At 40.0% G+C, this 18,147-nt stretch overlaps 1 protein-coding gene across 1 annotated transcript in view; it reads left to right on the top strand.

Moving 5' to 3' along the window:
* The first annotated feature begins 5,050 nt into the window (after positions 1-5,050).
* Positions 5,051-18,147, top strand: part of ADCY10 (adenylate cyclase 10) — a 106,484-nt gene continuing 93,387 nt past the window's right edge. The window contains exons 1-6 of the mRNA XM_082361222.1: positions 5,051-9,207; positions 10,252-10,459; positions 11,148-11,252; positions 12,491-12,529; positions 12,730-12,873; positions 16,038-16,243. Coding sequence (XP_082217348.1) covers positions 9,151-9,207; positions 10,252-10,459; positions 11,148-11,252; positions 12,491-12,529; positions 12,730-12,873; positions 16,038-16,243 — 759 coding nt within the window. The 5' untranslated portion in view covers positions 5,051-9,150. The remainder of the gene's footprint in view (positions 9,208-10,251; positions 10,460-11,147; positions 11,253-12,490; positions 12,530-12,729; positions 12,874-16,037; positions 16,244-18,147) is intronic.

Genomic DNA, 18,147 nt, shown 5'->3' on the forward strand with positions numbered 1-18,147 from the left:
TGCAAGAGAGTTCCCTTTTCTCCACACCCTCTCCAGCATTTGTTGCTTGTAGATTTTCTGATGATGCCCATTCTAACTGGTGTGAGGTGATACCTCATTGTAGTTTTGATTTGCATTTCTCTAATGATTAGTGATGTTGAGCAGCTTTTCATGTGCCTCTTCACCATCTGTATGTCTCCTTTGGAGAAATGTCTATTTAGGTCTTCTGCCCTTTTTTTTTTTTTAATTTTATTTATTTATTTATTTATGGCTGTGTTGGGTCTTCGTTTCTGTGCGAGGGCTTTCTCTAGTTGTGGTAAGCGGGGGCCACTCTTCATCGCGGTGCGCGGGCCTCTCACTATCGCGGCCTCTCTTGTTGCGGAGCACAGGCTCCAGATGCGCAGGCTCAGTAGTTGTGGCTCACGGGCCTAGTTGCTCCGCGGCATGTGGGATCTTCCCAGACCAGGGCTCGAACCCATGTCCCCTGCATTGGCAGGCAGATTCTCAACCACTGCGCCACCAGGGAAGCCCCCTGCCCATTTTTTGATTGGGTTGTTTGTTTTTTTTAAATATTCAGCTGCATGAACTGTTTATATATTTTGGAGGTTAATCCTTTGTCCATTGATTCGTTTGCAAATATTTTCTCCCATTCTGAGGGTTGTCTTTTCATCTTGTTTATGGTTTCCTTTGCTGTGCAAAAGCTTTGAAGTTTCATTAGGTCCCATTTGTTTAATTTTGTTTTTATTTCCATTACTCTAGGAGGTGGATCAAAAAAGATCTTGCTGTGATTTATGTCAAAGAGTGTTCTTCCTATATTTTCCTCTAAGAGCTTTATAGTGTCCAGTCTTACATTTAGGTCTTTAATTGATTTGGAATTTATTTTTGTGTATGGTGTGAGGTAGTGTTCTAATTTCATTCTTTTCCATATAGCTGTCCAGTTTTCCCAGCACCACTTATTGAAGAGACTGTCTTTTCTCCATTGTATATCCTTGCCTCCTTTGTCATAGTTTAGTTGACCATAGGTGCGTGGGCTTATCTCTGGGCTTTCTATCCTGTTCCTTTGATCTATATTTCTGTTTTTGTACCAGTACCATATTGTCTTGATTACTGTAGCTTTATAGTATAATCTGAGGTGAGGGAGTCTGATTCCTCCAGCTCCATTTTTTTCCTTCAAGATTGCTTTGGCTATTCGGGGTCTTTTGTGTCTCCATACAAATTTTAAGATTTTTTTTGTTCTAGGTCTGTAAAAAATGCCATTGGTAATTTGATAGGGATTGCATTGAATCTGTAGATTGCTTTGGGTAATATAGTCATTTTCACAATATTGATTCTTCCAATCCAAGAACATGGTATATCTCTCCATCTGTTTGTGTCATCTTTGATTTCTTTCATCAATGTCTTATAGTTTTCTGAGTACACGGTTTTTTTACCTCCTAGGTATTTTATTCTTTTTGTTGCAGTGGTGAATGGGATTGTTTCCTTAATTTCTCTTTCTGATCTTTCATTGTTTGTGTATAGGAATGCAAGAGATTTCTGTGCATTAATTTTGTATCCTGCAACTTTGCCAAATTCATTGATTAGCTCTAGTAGTTTTCTGGTGTCATCTTTAGGATTATCTATGTATAGTAACATGTCATCTGCCAACAGTGACAGTTTTACTTCTTTTCCAACTTGTATTCCTTTTATTTCTTTTTCTTCTCTGATTGCCGTGGCTAGGGCTTCCAAAACTGTGTTGAATAATAGTGGCAAGAGTGGATATCCTTGTCTTGTTTGATTTTATTGTGATTGCGCCCCTCCTACTGTCTCATTGCAGCTTCTCCTTTGTCTTTGGATGTGGGGTATCTTTTTTGGTGAGTTCCACTGTCTTTCTGTCGATGTTTGTTCAGCAGTTAGTTGTGATTCCATTGCTCTCGCAAGAGGGAGTGAGTGCACATCCTTCTACTCCGCCATCTTGAACCAGTCTCCTCGGGAAGCTTATTAATTGAAGACAGACCCAAAAATACTTTCTTAGACAAAGGAGTTTTAATTTAGCTGCCCAAAGCATATAATGTGTTAACCTATTTGCACACCTTCTGAGGTCCTAACTGTTGGAATTCTTGAGGCTTTCACAGGTTAAAGCAGAAAACAAGCTGCTTTGGGGTGGTGGGCCACAGGTGGGGTGGAGAGGCTCAGTAAGAGATAAATTCTTAACCTAATCTGTTTTGTGGTTTGGCATTCATTTCAAAAAAAAACATTGATCCAAACTACATCAATACTGTTTTTTCTCCATAGTAAACAGATTGTTTTTTTAAGTTGTTATAATGATGGTGAAAGGTTGAATCGAAACAAGGATTGACCTCAAAGCCTAGATTCCTCTCTGTAAAACAAAACAGTTTCTACTGGAGCTTGTTTATATAATGAAACAGAGATAGAAAGTACTTGTATTTATTAAGACTGGCTTTCTCCCTAAGGAGTCTGTTTAATTATATGATGTATGACTGTAACTATGTTAAGACCGGTTTCCACAATGCCAGAAAATTCACTCAGCAAACATAATTAAATGAGCTTCTTTTTCTCCTCCCTTAAGAAAACTGTGTTTTTCAACATTTTTGAAATACACAGTAAACTTAATTATAGGGCTGGGCTTTGTTTGAAAATGTTTGCTTGTTTTTCAGCTCAACTTTTTAAAATTCAGGTTTTACAAGTGTGTCACTAAATATTAATTGTCATTGTGATATACATATGACATACATACAAAATTGATTTAAGCTGTTAGAAAATATGCCGCCCTCTTAAAACACATTTTGCCAGTGTCCATGGGATGAAGAAACTCAAATCCAGTGCCACATTGTATTGCAAGTTATCTGTGGGGTGAATTTGAGTAGAAGATGGGCTTGCCCAGTCAGAAAGGACAGGTCAAAATTTTACCTCACAAAAACCTCTGAAGAGAAGTATTGTAACGTAAATGTCATAGTCCTGGTAAAAGTCACAGTCATTATTGACCAAAATTGGGTGTTTACTCAGGAGATACTTGTCTTTACGATAATCACCTACCAACTATTGCCTAATTTCAACCACCCGCCACATAGGGAAAGAGTTGTGAAAACTACTCTGGGGTCATATCAGTCTCCCTGACCCTTGCCCCAGATATCCAGTCTAGAGAACCTGAAACAGTCCTTGCGTGAGCAACAGGCCACTGGGGCTGGTGGGGGAGGGGAGGGCAGTGCCAGCCAATCAGAAGCATAGTCAGTGCCCATGAAACAATGAGCTTCTGATGAGGTTGTGGCCAGGAAAACGGTTTTTAGACAAAACTGTCATTTTATGTGTCAGCTATAGACAGACATGGCACTTCTGCTGTCTTCTGAATAATGTCATCCAGGCCCCTTTCCTGTTTTCTGCACTCCTGAAAGATCTAGGCCCTAATCTAGGCTCTGACTTTTCCTCAGCCTTGAAGAAAGAAGAGGTATGTGGCAGTAGGAGTCTGAGTAGAAAGAATGGTTGCAGAGCTAAAGATGAGGGCAACCCTTGGGGAAGAAGACACATTTGGGAGCTTAAGGAAAGTGGGAAGGCCTTGGGCTAGGAATGGAGGTCCACCTTGTATATATCTGTGTCAGTCATTTAAGTGAAGTTAGAAGCTTGAAGGTTTCAATGTTACCTCATCCTATTTATCCTAGATGCTCTATTTTTTTAGCTTACTGTCTACTTACCTATCTTCTGCATCTTCTCACATAATATCCTTCTTATCAGTCATCAAATAGCAAATGCCTACCATGTGAAGGGGGTCTAGAAAGATACTATGGAGGAAATGAACATATATGTAGAACGTGATCTCTAACACAGAGAAGCTTCAATTCAGAGAAGCCATAAACAGATCAATAGATAATCAAGGATTTTTAAATAGATAATAAAGCACTTAAGTTTACAAACACTATGTGCCCTAATAGCTCAGAGGAAAAATTGCCTTGGCTAGAGTGGTCTGGCAAGCTTTTGTGACAGATAACATTATCCCTTTGTGTTGAGAGTATCTCCTTTGGATTCTTGTAAAACCTGACTTTATATATTGATGAAAAATGGGATGAAAACTGAAATCTATTAGAAGTTTCTAGAAAAGATATTTAGAGAAACAATAATGGATATAATTGATTGATCTTTAGTTTCATTTGCCTTTGGGGGTACTGCTGAGTTCCCTTTAAGCAGAATAAAACTGGACACACACTCTCCTTCATTCAGGAATATCTGTGTTGGTATATCTTTGGGACCTTGCTCTTTCACTCTGTCAGATACCTTCATTCCTAGATGCTTTCATGCTTTCTGAGTGTCCGCTCTCTGTTCAAGCTCTATTCTTGATTGTGATTGAATTGGCCAAATATTTGATGAGAGTACCATCAACATGCTTTGAAAGTGCCCTAAAATTAAATACATATTTTCTCTAGGTCATAAACATCCCCAAAGTGTCATAAAACATATACAAATGGGGTATACTGTGGTATAGTAGAAAGAATATGGACTTTGAAATTCCACAGACCTGGGCTTGCTTTCCAGCTATGTGACCTAAGGCAAATTCATCTGAGCTTCATTTTCTGTATCTATAAAATGGGGATGAGGCCTACTTCACAGTGCTGTTTTGAGGATTAAATGAGGCAACCTCTGTAAAATGCTTTACATTAAAAAGGTCTTAATAGGGCTTCCCTGGTGGTGCAGTGGTTAAGAATCCACTTGCCAAAGCAGGGGACATGGGTTCAAGCCCTGGTCCAGGAAGATCCCACATGCCACAGACCAACTAAGCCTGTGCACCACAACTACTGAGCCTGCGTGTCACAACTACTGAAGCCCGTGCGCCTAGAGCCCATGCTCTGCAACAAGAGAAACCACCGCAATGAGAAGCCCATGCACCGCAACAAAGAGTAGCCCCTGCTCGCCGCAACTAGAAAAAGCCCGTGCGCAGCAACGAAGACCCAACGCAGCCAAAAATAAATAGATAATTAATTAATTTTTAAAAGATTATTTAAAAAAAGGTCTTAATAAATTATTATTACAATGTGGTATGTGCCATATCACTAATCATTTTCTGATGTTGCAGAACTTAAAGCAGAAAACTGTCTTCTAAAAGAGAGAATTTCAATTGTGTTCCTATGGGTGTTCATGAGAAAAGCTCAGGTGTTCATCTTAGATGTCTTTGCCTCTTCAGCCCATGAACAAATAATTTTGTTATTCTAGTTTCTCTTCTGTATTTGTCATCTTAATCTCCAAATGCATCTACTTTCCTTACCTAGTAATCGTAAACTTAGAAAAATCTGTCTAAATCTTCATATCACCTTATTTAATCACCTGAAACATCGTAAATCAACTATACTTCAATAAAAATGGAATCTTAGCAATCATCTAATTCATCTTTCCACTAAAGAGGAGAATCACCTCTACAACCTTGAAGGCAGATGGACATGCAGTCTCTCACAAGGAAATCCAGTATTTCCTAAGACTACCCAGGTCCAATGTTCATCCTTACATTGTTTAAATTTGCCTCTCAGGGATTGCCAGCCATTGATCCCACTTGATCCTTTTGAATCAATCAATCAATCAATAAATCTAACCCGTTTTAGTGTGAGTTTTAAGACTAAAGCAAAACATTCCATACTGTGCATGTGAGGAGTATGGGGTATTGCCAAGATCGAAGGGGCTGGTAGTAGGGTTGCTAAATAAAATGCAATATTTGAGATATATTTATATTAAAAAATTATTCACTGTTTATTTAAAATTCAAATTTAACTGGATGTCCTATATTGTTATTTGCTAAATCTGACACTCTTTCAAGTGATAGCAAAAGAGAGCAAAGTTGAGATAGTCAACGAAGAGAGGCAGGAGAGGGAGGAATAGAGCTACACCCTGCTCAGTTCTGCTCAGTCCTAACTGTTCTTGGCCGCTCAGCCCATCTGTGGAAGGCTGTTCAGAGCATCCATTCCTACAGAACTTATACTATTTAAGATCACCTATTCTTTGAAAGAGTAGCTCCCTCCGCTGAGGAAAAAGAACACCAGCTTTCCATTCCCTCTTCAGCCCTCCCATGAAGTTTATTCTTGCTTAGTCAAATCCAACCCCTACCTGAGGGAGAAAGTAGGGTAATTCTTTTGTTAAATTCAGGGGTCTGCATTAGACTTTGCACGTGTAACTCCTGGTTACTCCACAACTTTCACAGTTCAGTTTAAATACCGGAAGACAATGACCATTTTCACCCAAATGTCATCATCCGACAACGTTTCCAATCTCTCCCATCATTCCTCACATTCCATAGTCCATGAACTTCAAATAAAGTGGGCAGAACTAAACCCAATACTCTGAATCAGATATGAACACTGCTTACTACCTTGAGATTTGCATACATCCAAATGGCCAATAAACATATGAAAAGGTGCTTAATTTCATTAGTACCACCAGGGAAACAAAACCACAGATATCACCACTCACCTACCAAGATGACCAAAATTTTAAAAGACTGACAATAGCAAATGTTAGCTGGGATATGGAGCTTCTGACCTCTCACATCTTGCTTGTGGGGTGTAAATTGACCCAGCAATTCCACTCCTAGGTATATGCCCAAGTGAAATGCATACATGCGTTTACCAAAACACATGTACAAGGATGTTCTTAGCAGCATTATTTCTAATAGCGTAAAACTGGAAACAACCCATAGGTCAGTAGTAGAAGGGATAAATAATTTGTGTATAATCAAGCAATACCATACAGCACTGAAAATAAATGTGTACTGGTATACACACAACAACATGGATAAACATCACAAACAATTGAGAAAAAATAAGAAAGTATATATGATTCCATATATATAAAGTTAAAAAATAAGGTAAAAATGATCTATGGTGCTAGAAATCAGGAGATAGTTCACCTTTGGGGAGATGTGGGGGGAATGAGCAGGAGATGGCATGAAACAGGCTTCTGTAGTGCTGGTCAGGTTCCTTATTTGTTTTTTGAATGAATGAATGAATTAATTAATTAATTAATTTTGGCTGCGTTGGGTCTTCGCTGCTGTGTGCAGGCCCTCTCCAGCTGCAGCGAGCAGGGGTCACTCTTCGCCACAGTGTGCAGGCCTCTCACCGCAGTGGCCTCCGCCGTTGTGGAGCACAGGCTCCAGCCGCGTGGGCCTCAGCAGTCTTGGCACACGGGCTCAGCAGTTGTGGCCCACGGGCTCCAGAGCGCAGGCTCAGCAGCTGTGGCGCATGGGCCCAGTTGCTCCATGGCATGTGGGATCCTCCCAGACCAGGACTCCAACCCATGTCCCCTGCATTGGCAGGTGGACTCTCAACCCGCCACCGGGGAAGTACTGTTCTTTCTTGATATGAGTAGAGAACATGGATTTGTTCACTTTATAATAATTCATCAAGCTATCCACTTAGGAATTTTGCATTTTTCTGTGCATATGTTATGCTTCAATAAGTAAGTTTTTTAAAAGATAACATTGGATTTGCAGTAAATCTAGTCTTTTACACCACATGCTTATGCATTTGATTTTGTTAAAATTCTAAGCATACAACTTATTTGCATTTATTCTTCCAAAACTTCATTGTTATGTCAGTCAATTAAAATATTTTAAGATCCTGATCCTATCATTCAGTACATTAGCTCTCCTTCCAATTACATCTTTATCTGAGTCCTCTACCTCACTCATGGAGGCTCCCTCTGAATGGACACTAGAACACAAATCAATATCCTTTAGGTCTAATTGTTAACCAGCTAACTATATTTTCATCACTCCTATAATTTTGTATGTTACCCACAAAGATGTGAGAAATTTGGCCAAATGCCTTGTTAAAGTCAAGATATACTTTGTCGACAGCATTCTCTTGATTTTAAAGTTTAATAAATCAAAAAAGGAAATAAGGCTAGTTTGTTCTCAGCTCTGAATCCCTTTTGACTCCTTTTAATCACCTGTTACTGATTAAGTGCTCACATATTATCAAGTATGATAACTCACAAATATCCCAGCTCTCACTCTCACTGAGCACATGGTAGGATTGCACTTTCCCACTTAGGTGAAATTAGATATGTTGCATAACTTGCTTTGGCCAATGTCATTTGAGTGGAAGTGAAATATATTGCTTCTAGGAAAACACTTTAAGAAAGAGTCTGCAATCAAATCCTCTTTTCCCACTGTCTCCACAGCCAAAATATCCCAGCCTGTGTACCAAAGTGAAGGCAACAATAGAGTAGGGCCTCAGACAACCTACAATGGACATGTAGCACCAGCAGGAAATGAATAAGAAATAAGCATTGGCTATTTCAAGCCATTGAGATTTTGGATTTTTTTGTTAATGAAGCAAAACCTAGCTTATACTGACTGATACATCACGTTTACCAGACAGTGTTTTCTGGAATCCACATGTAGGCTCATCTTTTGAAATTCAGAAGAGAATGTACCCGTCTCTAGTTTTCCAGCCTCTCTCTCATTCTCCATTATTCTTTGAGATTACTGACATTACATCTGTCAGTTCTTTCCATATATTTCAGTGGATATAGGTTATCTGGGAATGGCTACTTGAATTTAAATGACTGGTGTTTTATCACTGCTTTCTTATCTTGGACTTCAACTCTTTCTTGTCAATATTTGTTATATTTTCAATTCTGCATAGTGGAGAAGACAGAAACAAAAGAAGAGCTGTGTAGTACATCATAGTTAAGCTTTGTCCTTATTCCTCTTTTATTAATTACCTTGCTTTCAATAAAACCTAAAAGTCCCTCCGGGTTTTCTTAACTTCATCATTTTTACTAAGTCTCAGTTCATTCTGGGAATTCTCACACCCTTCTTTGATAAATTCATATAGCATTTATCAAATTCACTCTCTGAAATTTTTTATTTGATATATTTGTCATCTATTGACTGTTCCTAGCATATGCTGTGTTTTAATGATACTCTTTTTTTTTTTTAACCTTACTTATATGCTTCTCCTTCTACCTTTTGTTCACTTCTTAACATTTGCATTTACCAAGGTTTTTCCTTTTAAAGATTATCTAATACTTAATATTTAGTACCCATTTTTAGAGGTTTCTATCAATTTTAAGGTTTTTTTGTTTGTTTGTTAAATATACTAATATACTAATGTTTTCCCTGATTTAAAAAAAAAAAAAAATGCTTTCCTGAAGTCTAAGATATATGTTAACTCACTTTTTCCTTCTAATACTCTTATGTACCCCAACATGACCTATGTTTGGTTGAAATTACTAGCCACGTCCTCCATGTTGGTGAGTATCTGTTCCTCCTGTTTTTGTTTTTGTTTTTAATTCACTTAGTATCTGTATCACTTATTCCAAGAACTTGAATTGCTCTGAAAATACTGGGTATGCTATTCCTGTTCAGTGTGGTAGAGCATGATTTTTACAACATTCAGGCATGATCATTTCATCAGCCCCAGCAGCTAAATGAATGCCTTAGGAAATCCTAGTTTTCTCAAAGCTAACTGGGTAACACATTAAAATTTCAGTATTTCCTCCCACTTACAGTTTAAAGTCTTACACACACACCTTTTAATTCTTTCCCTCTATTTCTTTACGCCTATACCTTAAAACACTTAATCTCTTTCTTATATATAATACTCCACTTTGCTACTCACCTTTATATAAATATTCACAAACATAAACTCATGTCTACACTTTCTCTTTTTTTTAATATTTATTTATTTATTTATTTATTTATTTATTTATGGCTGTGTTGGGTCTTCGTTTCTGTGCGAGGGCTTTCTCTAGTTGTGGCGAGCGGGAGCCACTCTTCATCGCGGTGCATGGGCCTCTCACTATCGCGGCCTCTCTTGTTGCGGAGCACAGGCTCCAGACGCACAAGCTCAGTAATTGTGGCCCACGGGCTCAGCCGCTCCGCGGCATGTGGGATCTTCCCAGACCAGGGCTCGAACCCGTGTCCCCTGCATTGGCAGGCAGACTCTCAACCACTGCGCCACCAGGGAAGCCCCTACACTTTCTCTTTTAATTTTCAAAAAGGAGAGAGAAAAAATGAGAGACCAAAAGGGAGGGGGAGGGAAAGGGGGGACATGTGGACAGAAGGAAAAGGGGCCTGGACGGAGGGATTAGTGCTACTGGCCCCTCTACCATAGCACTTGCACCCTGAGGGCTCACCCCTTCACGCAAATGCATGGTCAACAACTCAGCCATTATCACCTCAACCACTTAAATAAGCAGTCCACAGGTTAGACAAAGCAAAAGGGAAGAAAGAAATAGGAAAGTGAGTGAATGAATGTAAGTCAGATTGCCTCCATTCTCAGCTTTGCTTTCCAGAAGGTCTATCTGGGGACTGTCTGCGGTGACCATACAGTCCTGAACATCTGCCTTAACATGAACACTCGAAGAGAACATGAATCACAGGATCGGGCCATCGTCAAAATAGCAGCTCATTTACCGGACCTCATTGTCTATGGAGATTTCTCTCCAGAGCGACCTTCTGTGGATTATTTTGACGGAGTCTTGATGTTTGTTGATATTTCAGGCAAGCGCAAAAGGGATGTTTAATGTGGGGGAACAACAGGCTTAAATCGGAATCACATGCAGAGCTTGACTGCAGAGCGGAGGGAGCATTTTCGAGTTTTTTGTGCTGTTACTGCAAATATTCCTACTGAGAAAACTGGAGGGAGGAGGGATAACCTGTGGACCTGGCGCCCTTTCTTCTTCCTTTACCCAGCATGTCCAGTAATGGGCAAATCTTTTAGATGTCCACGTCCCAGGCCTGGAACTTCAGGCTCCAATGGCCCTGTCTCAACTGACTCAACCCCCCACACCCCACAGCATCCCAGGCAAAATTGACCTCAGGAAATGGCCTCTCCAGATGTTGTTTACAGCTTAACAGGAAACTTGCCACCTCTTTAGAAGTCTTTGAATTTTATGAGTTTTCATTACCATGAAATGGAAGTTCTATATCCAGTTAAAGAAATTGCAGTCATCCCTGTACAAGTTGAGAAATTAGGAGGGAAGAGTTATCTGGTGCCTTTCCCTGACCCCTAAAATAATAAATAGAGAAGGCCCAATATCTGACACTTGACCAGCCATATAGATCATTTAAGAGAAACCCTGCCAGTTCTTAAAAGCTGGGACCCACTGCTCACCAGTGTGGTCCTCTTCTCTTGACTCTGTTTGGTTCCTCCCAGCACCCAAGGAAACTAGCTGCACATTTGTTACAGGTTTTACTGCAATGACTGAGAAGTTCAGCACAGCCATGTACATGGACAGAGGGGCTGAGCAATTGGTGGAGATCCTCAACCACTATATAAGTGCAATAGTGGAGAGTAAGTGTCCCCAGAGGTTTCTGGCTTAAGCATATTTCAATTCATTGTTTTTCTGTATTTGGTGGTTATAACCTGATAAAGTACTGTTGCTTAGCATTCGTCACTGTCCCCATGAAATGTGTATGAAACCAGTCTTTTTGAAATATAATACAGTACAAATGAAGGAATGCCGTCAAACCTCACTAACACAGACTATTTGAGGGATTAGTTTTGCATTAGTTACAAAACTAAATTAGAGACTACTTTTAAAAGAACTGTAGTAGTAATTCTTTTAGTTATATTCAATAACTCTAAAAAGCTAGCATCAGTATAACTCAAACACAGTCATTAAGAGAATAGGGTATGAATAGATGAGTGATTTATAATCAACTTGTCAGTAATTTGTGTCCTAATAATAGATTCTGAAATACTCCCAGCTGACTGAAACTTTGGTCTCCTTTTCAACCTCTGCCTACCAACTTGTTTGCATTATTAATTCGAACTATTCATGAGGAAAAGGATTTATTCTATTAAGGTAAACCTGAGGTCTAGTCTATTATCAGGCTCTGAGTTCCCTAGTAATATCTTAATATCACCCACTAGATAAAATTTGATTGTCATTAAAAGCAGAAAGTGTATCTAATTCCTTTTTGCATTACACTCAGCACAACGGTGCTCAACAAATTTGCGATGATGCAGAAATAAGAGGAAAAATGTCCATTTATGTCAGAAAGCCCAAATAAACAAAATGCAAATTGGTAATAAACAAAACCCAAGTTGACCATAGTTGTGGTTTTTTTCTGATTTTCAGTTCTTATGGAGTTCTGTCACTCATGTACTCACCCACGCTCACTCAAGCCCCTGCTCATAACATACATAGATCAGTGAAGAACGTCCCATTATCATGCGAGGAGGGTAGCTGTCCTTAAGCCTCCTCAGCAATCCCACCGTCTTCGTTCCTATCTTTTCCCATTCACAAAAACAGAGCAGGTACATAATCTAGTTCACTGTTCTCATTCTGCAGTTGAGGAAACAGACTCAAATGGGTTTAAATGCCTTGTCTGAGATGACACCTTTAGTATAAACCTATTCTCTGAATTGCTCTTCTCTTGACCTAATTTCTATCCCACTGTTGAAGAGTAGATTCTTTTTATTAGCTTTAAGAAATCAAAGTTATGCTGTATACCTGAAACTTATGTAATTTAAAAGAAAGAAAGAAACCAGAGTTTGATTTTACCTTCTTTTTTTTTTTTTCTCAGAAGTGTTGATTTTTGGAGGAGACATCTTAAAATTTGCAGGTATGGGGGCTTACCGACATAGCAGGGGTAAGAAAGGAATGCCGAGGGGCCTGTGCTCTGACAAACGAGGCATCTCAGAGAAAGCAGTGGCCAGCAGACCGGGTGGAGAGATGTTTGAAGCGTAATTCTGTACAGATTTCATACAAAATAGACTGACCCCCAGGGCAGGTCAGGACCTCTGGTGTGTCTTCCTTTTCAAGGTGATGCGCTGCTAGCCCTGTGGAAGGTGGAGCGGAGGCAACTGAAAAACATCATCACGGTGGTAATTAAATGTAGCCTGGAGATCCATGGATTGTTTGAGACCCAGGAGTCTGAAGAAGACCTGGATGTCCGAGTCAAGATAGGTAAGCTCTTGAGAAAGAAGAGATGCTATAGCAATTTGGATATAGGTCCTGACTCCTGAGGTATCTCCCCTCTAAAGAGAAAACAGTAGAACATTGTGACTCAGGTCCACCATCTTGTCTTGAACTTTGGATTAGGTTAACCAGAATGTGAATTTTTGTTCCCTCACTTACCAGTTAAAAGAACTAATATCTACCTCATAGACTCTTACAAAAAAGTAAATTTACGTGGTTAGTATAGTACCCGGCACATAGTCACCACTCCACAAAATAGTCTTTATCATTACTATTGCTGTTATTGTGATTAGGTCTTGCTTCTGTCAACAATATGTATCATTAAGCTCAACAGGGAGCAGCTTGTGATCACATAGATTCAGCAATGTCGTAAGACTGGTCCTCCCCCACTTCATGAGAATCATGTGCAAGAAAAGCTTAAAAGTTCAACCTGCGACACAGCTCCACTTAATAGAGGGCTTCTTAAATTCACATGTACAATAACAATCACACATATTTCCAGTTGTGTTGCAGACATTACACTATGTCATTTCCGCTTCACCACAGTCCTGAGGTACAGGCATCAAAGGATCTATTTCACAGGTGGGGAATGAGATTCTGAGAGGTGTAAAGGATGAGTTACAGCTGCTGCTGTGGGTGTTAGCTTCTGCCTAACTAAGCTTTGTAAACTTTGTAATTCTCGAGTATCAGAGATGATAAGATCAGAGGTTATCCAATTAACTGTTTCTCAGTTTTCTTTAGGTTATTCAGAATTTCCAAATTAGTTAAATCTTCTGTTGAAAAAATAATCAAAGTTGTTATAATACTGAATCTTATTTTTCCAAGTTAACACCTAGAGAATTTTGACACATTATCCTTCTTGCAAATGATGGGGACCCTTCAGGTGTATGCTGATTGGCTGTTAGAGAAGTGAAGTGGTTCCAGTACCTTTTCTTTTTTTTTTTTAATTTAATTTAATTTATTTTTAAATTTTTTAAATTGAAGTGTAGCTAATTTACAATGCTGTGCCAATCTCTGTTGTACAGCAAAGTGACTCACTTATACACATACAGACATTCTTTTTTTTATATGCTTTTCCATTATGGTTTATCACAGGATATTCAATATAGTTCCCTATGCTATACAGTAGGACCTTGTTGTTTATCCATCCTATATATAATAGTTTACATCCGCTAATCCCAAACTCCTGATCCATTTCTCCCCCACCCCCCTCCCCCTTGGCAACCACAAGTCTGTTCTCTGTGTCTATGAGTCTGTTTCTGTTTTGTAGATAGGTTCATTTGTGCCATATTTTAGATTCCACATATAAGTGATATCATATGGTATTTGTCTTTCTCTTTCTGACTTACTTCACTAGTATGATAATCTCTAGTTGCATCCATGTTGCTGCAAATGGCATTATTTCATTTTTTATGGCTGAGTAGTATTCCATTGTATATATGTACCACATCTTCTTTATCCATTCATCTGTTGATGGGCATTTAGGTTGTTTCCGTGTTTGGGCTATTGTGAATTGTGCTGCTATGAATATAGGGGTGCATGTATCTTTTTTTTTTTTTTTAATTTATTTTTGGCTGTGTTGGGTCTTTGGCGAGCGAGAGCCACTCTTCATTGCGGTGCACAGGCCTCTCACTATCGCGGCCGCTCTTGTTGCGGAGCACAGGCTCCAGACGCGCAGGCTCAGTAGTTGTGGCTCACGGGCCTAGTTGCTCCGCAGCATGTGGGATCTTCCCAGACCAGGGCTCGAACCCATGTCCCCTGCATTGGCAGGCAGATTCTCAACCACTGCGCCACCAGGGAAGCCCTATCTTTTTGAATTATAGTTTTGTCCAGGTATATGCCCAGGAGTGGGATTGCTGGGTCATATGGTAATTCTATTGTTAGTTTTCTGAGGAACTTCCACAGTGTTTTCCATAGCGGCTGAACCAACTTACATTCCTACCAACAGTGTAGGAGTTCCCTTTTCTCCACACCCTCTCCAGCATTTGTTATTTGTAGATTTATTAATGATGGCCATTCTGACTGGTGTGAGGTAGTACCTCATTGTAGTTTTGATTTGCATTTTTCTAATAATTAGTGATGTTGAGTTTCTTTTCATGTGCCTACTGGCATCTGTATGTCTTCTTTGGAGAAATGTCTCTTAAGGTCTTCACCCCATTTTTTGATTGGGTTGTTTGTTTTTTTGTTGCTGAGCTGTATGAGCCGTTTGTATATTTTGGAGATTAAGCCCTAGTCTGTCACATCATCTGCAAATATTTTCTCCCATTCCGTAGGTTGTCTTTTCTGTTTTTTGTTTGTTTGTTTGTTTTTATGGTTTCCTTTGCTTCGCAAAAGCTTGTAAGTTTGATTAGGTCCCATTTGTTTATTTTTGTTTTTATTTCTATTGCAGTAACTTTTCTTTTAATGAGGCTAAGCGTCAGTATGTTTCAGAGGGAAAACAAACCATATGTATATATCAGGGGAAATCAGCTTTGACAAATCAGCATGGCAGAGAGCAAAGATAAAAAAACAAGTTATGATTATGTTAATTATAGTCATTTAAAAGAACTGTGTATCACTTATAGTTCATGTATACATACATTTCGTATACATGTCATATTTTACAACAGTCTCTCTTCTGTTGCTTTGGTACCAAAACCTTCAGCTCCCAACTTGAAAACAACTGGAGGACACATTCTTGGGATAGAACCTGATGGTCAAAATGCCTGTTCCTTTCCCCTACCTTTTCTTCTCTGGCTGTTGCCTGAAATTTCACCCTAAGTGCTTCTTTTCAGCTGGAGCCTCAATCTCTGATAAAATGCAAGTTGTTCCCAAACAGAAATCATTAAAACTGTCCTCTGTATAAATAAGAAGTGTAAATAAGTCAAAGTATAAATAAATTGAAGAAAAGATAAAATAACTTTGGGGACTGATAGGGCCATCTAGGGAGCTAAATGTCATAGAAAGGTGAAAACAAGTAGGTAACTTGCTAGCTTTGGGAGAAAAGGAGTTTGGGAAGGGCCAGACCCAGAATAGACTGCTCTGATTTCCATGTAAAATTTTAGAAACTAGATTTTGCTCTGGGATGCTCAAGATTCTGATTTGTCCAAGAACCCATGCTGCTGGGGACTAAGCCACTTCTCATGCAAATCCATTGCTTGCCTTCTTGCCAGGCCTGGCTGCCGGCCACATCACCATGTTGGTCTTTGGAGATGAAACTCGAAACTACTTTCTGGTGATTGGTCAGGCGGTGGATGACGTGCGCCTGGCGCAGAACATGGCGCAGATGAATGATGTCATTCTATCGCCAAACTGCTGGCAGCTCTGTGACCGGAGCATGATAGAAATTGAGAGGATTCCAGATCAGAGAGCAGTTAAGGTAGGTGTGATCCTGTCACTTGCAGAAAGTTCTGCCAGTCTGTGCCAGGGGCCTCCTGTCAGAAAAGCCACTGGGAAACCACTGGTTCCATGAAGCTTCCGGGCTGGAGACTCGGATGGGGTCAATCTGGATTAGATTAAAAAGTATTGGTCCAGGGACTTCCCTGGTGGCACAGTGGTTAAGAATCCGCCTGCCAATGCAGGGGACACGGGTTCGAGCCCTTATCCGGGAAGATCCCACATGCCACAGAGCAACTAAGCCCGTGAGCCACAACTACTGAGCCTGCATGCCACAACTACTGAAGCCCAGGCGCCTAGAGCCCGTGCTCTGCAACAAGAGAAGCCACCTCAATGAGAAGCCCGTGCACCACAATGAAGAGTAGCCCCCGCTCCCTGCAACTAGAGGAAAGCCTGTGCGTAGCAACGAGGACCCAACACAGCCAAATAAATAAATAAATAAAGTATTGTCCAGAACACCTCCTCTGGGAGGAACCAAGGCTGGTGAGTTCAAGAGGAAATGATCAGGCTTCTCCGTGGTAACTAAGGATGTGAAATTTGGGTATGGAGGCCTTTGGGGGGACTAGTGCCCTTGCTTAATGAAAGGAAGAGTCTCCTGGCTATTCCCTAGGAGCAGAGGGTTGTAGTTTTGATGGCTGTCATTGGCCTTCAGGTTCTCTACTCAACACTCTCCTAACTCAGGGTGAGGAATCACCGAGGTTGAGGATTGGAAATGAGCCAGGGCAGCAAAGATTAGTGAAGGAAGAGACTTTTCCTGTGGCCCTGCCTAGTAGAAAGCACTGTAGTTAAGTTGAAGACCAACTATAAGCAGAACTGTCCTTGGGATATAGCCAATTAGAGAAAGGGGGCAGAGCTGTGCTGCTAGATGACCCAGGAATGAGACTGTTTGGCAGACGGAAAGAAAAGATAGTGAACACATGGAATTGCAGGCAAAGATGAGAGCCCCCTCACCCCCCCAACACACAATGTACTAGGTATTCTTCAGTCTACAACCCTCACAGCCCTCCCCCACTCACTCTCCCAGTAATACACATCCCAGCTGCATGACCTAGCTGGCTGATAGCAATGCCCCCCATTCCCCATCTTCTTAAATCATTCCTTATACCTTTAAAAATTGTTTTTAATTTTTAAATTAATTTTAGACTCACAAGAAAGTTCAAAAATAATACGAGTGTTTCCCTATATCCCTTACCCAGCTTTCCCAATGTTAGCATTCTTCATAACCAGAGTGCAATAGTCAAAACCTGAAAATTAACATCGGTGCAATACTACTCACTAATTAAAGGCCTTATTTGGATTTCACCTGTTTTCCCACTGAAGTCCTTGGTGGAGTGTTCCAGGATTCTATCCGTGATCTCACACCACATTTTGTTATTTTTACTTAGCCTCCTGCAATCTCTAAAACAGTTTTTTAGTTTTTCCTTGTCTTTTATGACCTTGACATGTAAGAAGAGCATTAATCAGTTATTTTAGTGTATGTCCCTCTGTCTGGTTTTGCCTGATAATGTCTCATTATTGGACTAAGGTTATCCATTTGGGGGGGCAAGAATGTCACAGAAATGAGGCTGTGTCATTCTCCATGTATCATATCTTGGGGTTCATGATCTTGATATGAATCTTATTACTGGTGCTCTTCCTGATACCTTTTTGGGGCATTAGCACCCTTTGTCTTTTTACGCTTGTAAGAAAGAAATGATGTACAGTTTAACCAGGCTTTATTTGAATTAAAATATTATAAAAGAATAAGAAAAAGAAGAAGAAAGTTCTAAGACTGGAAAAGTATACAGGTCAGCCCCTTGGAATGGCCTTCTGTGTATATACCAAAGATTGAGATTTTAATGGCCAATCGGAGATATTTTTAATGTAGTCACATGCAGATAAATCTCT

Source organism: Balaenoptera borealis (genome assembly GCF_965194805.1).
Source record: "Balaenoptera borealis genome assembly, chromosome: 1".
NCBI lineage: Eukaryota > Metazoa > Chordata > Mammalia > Artiodactyla > Balaenopteridae > Balaenoptera > Balaenoptera borealis.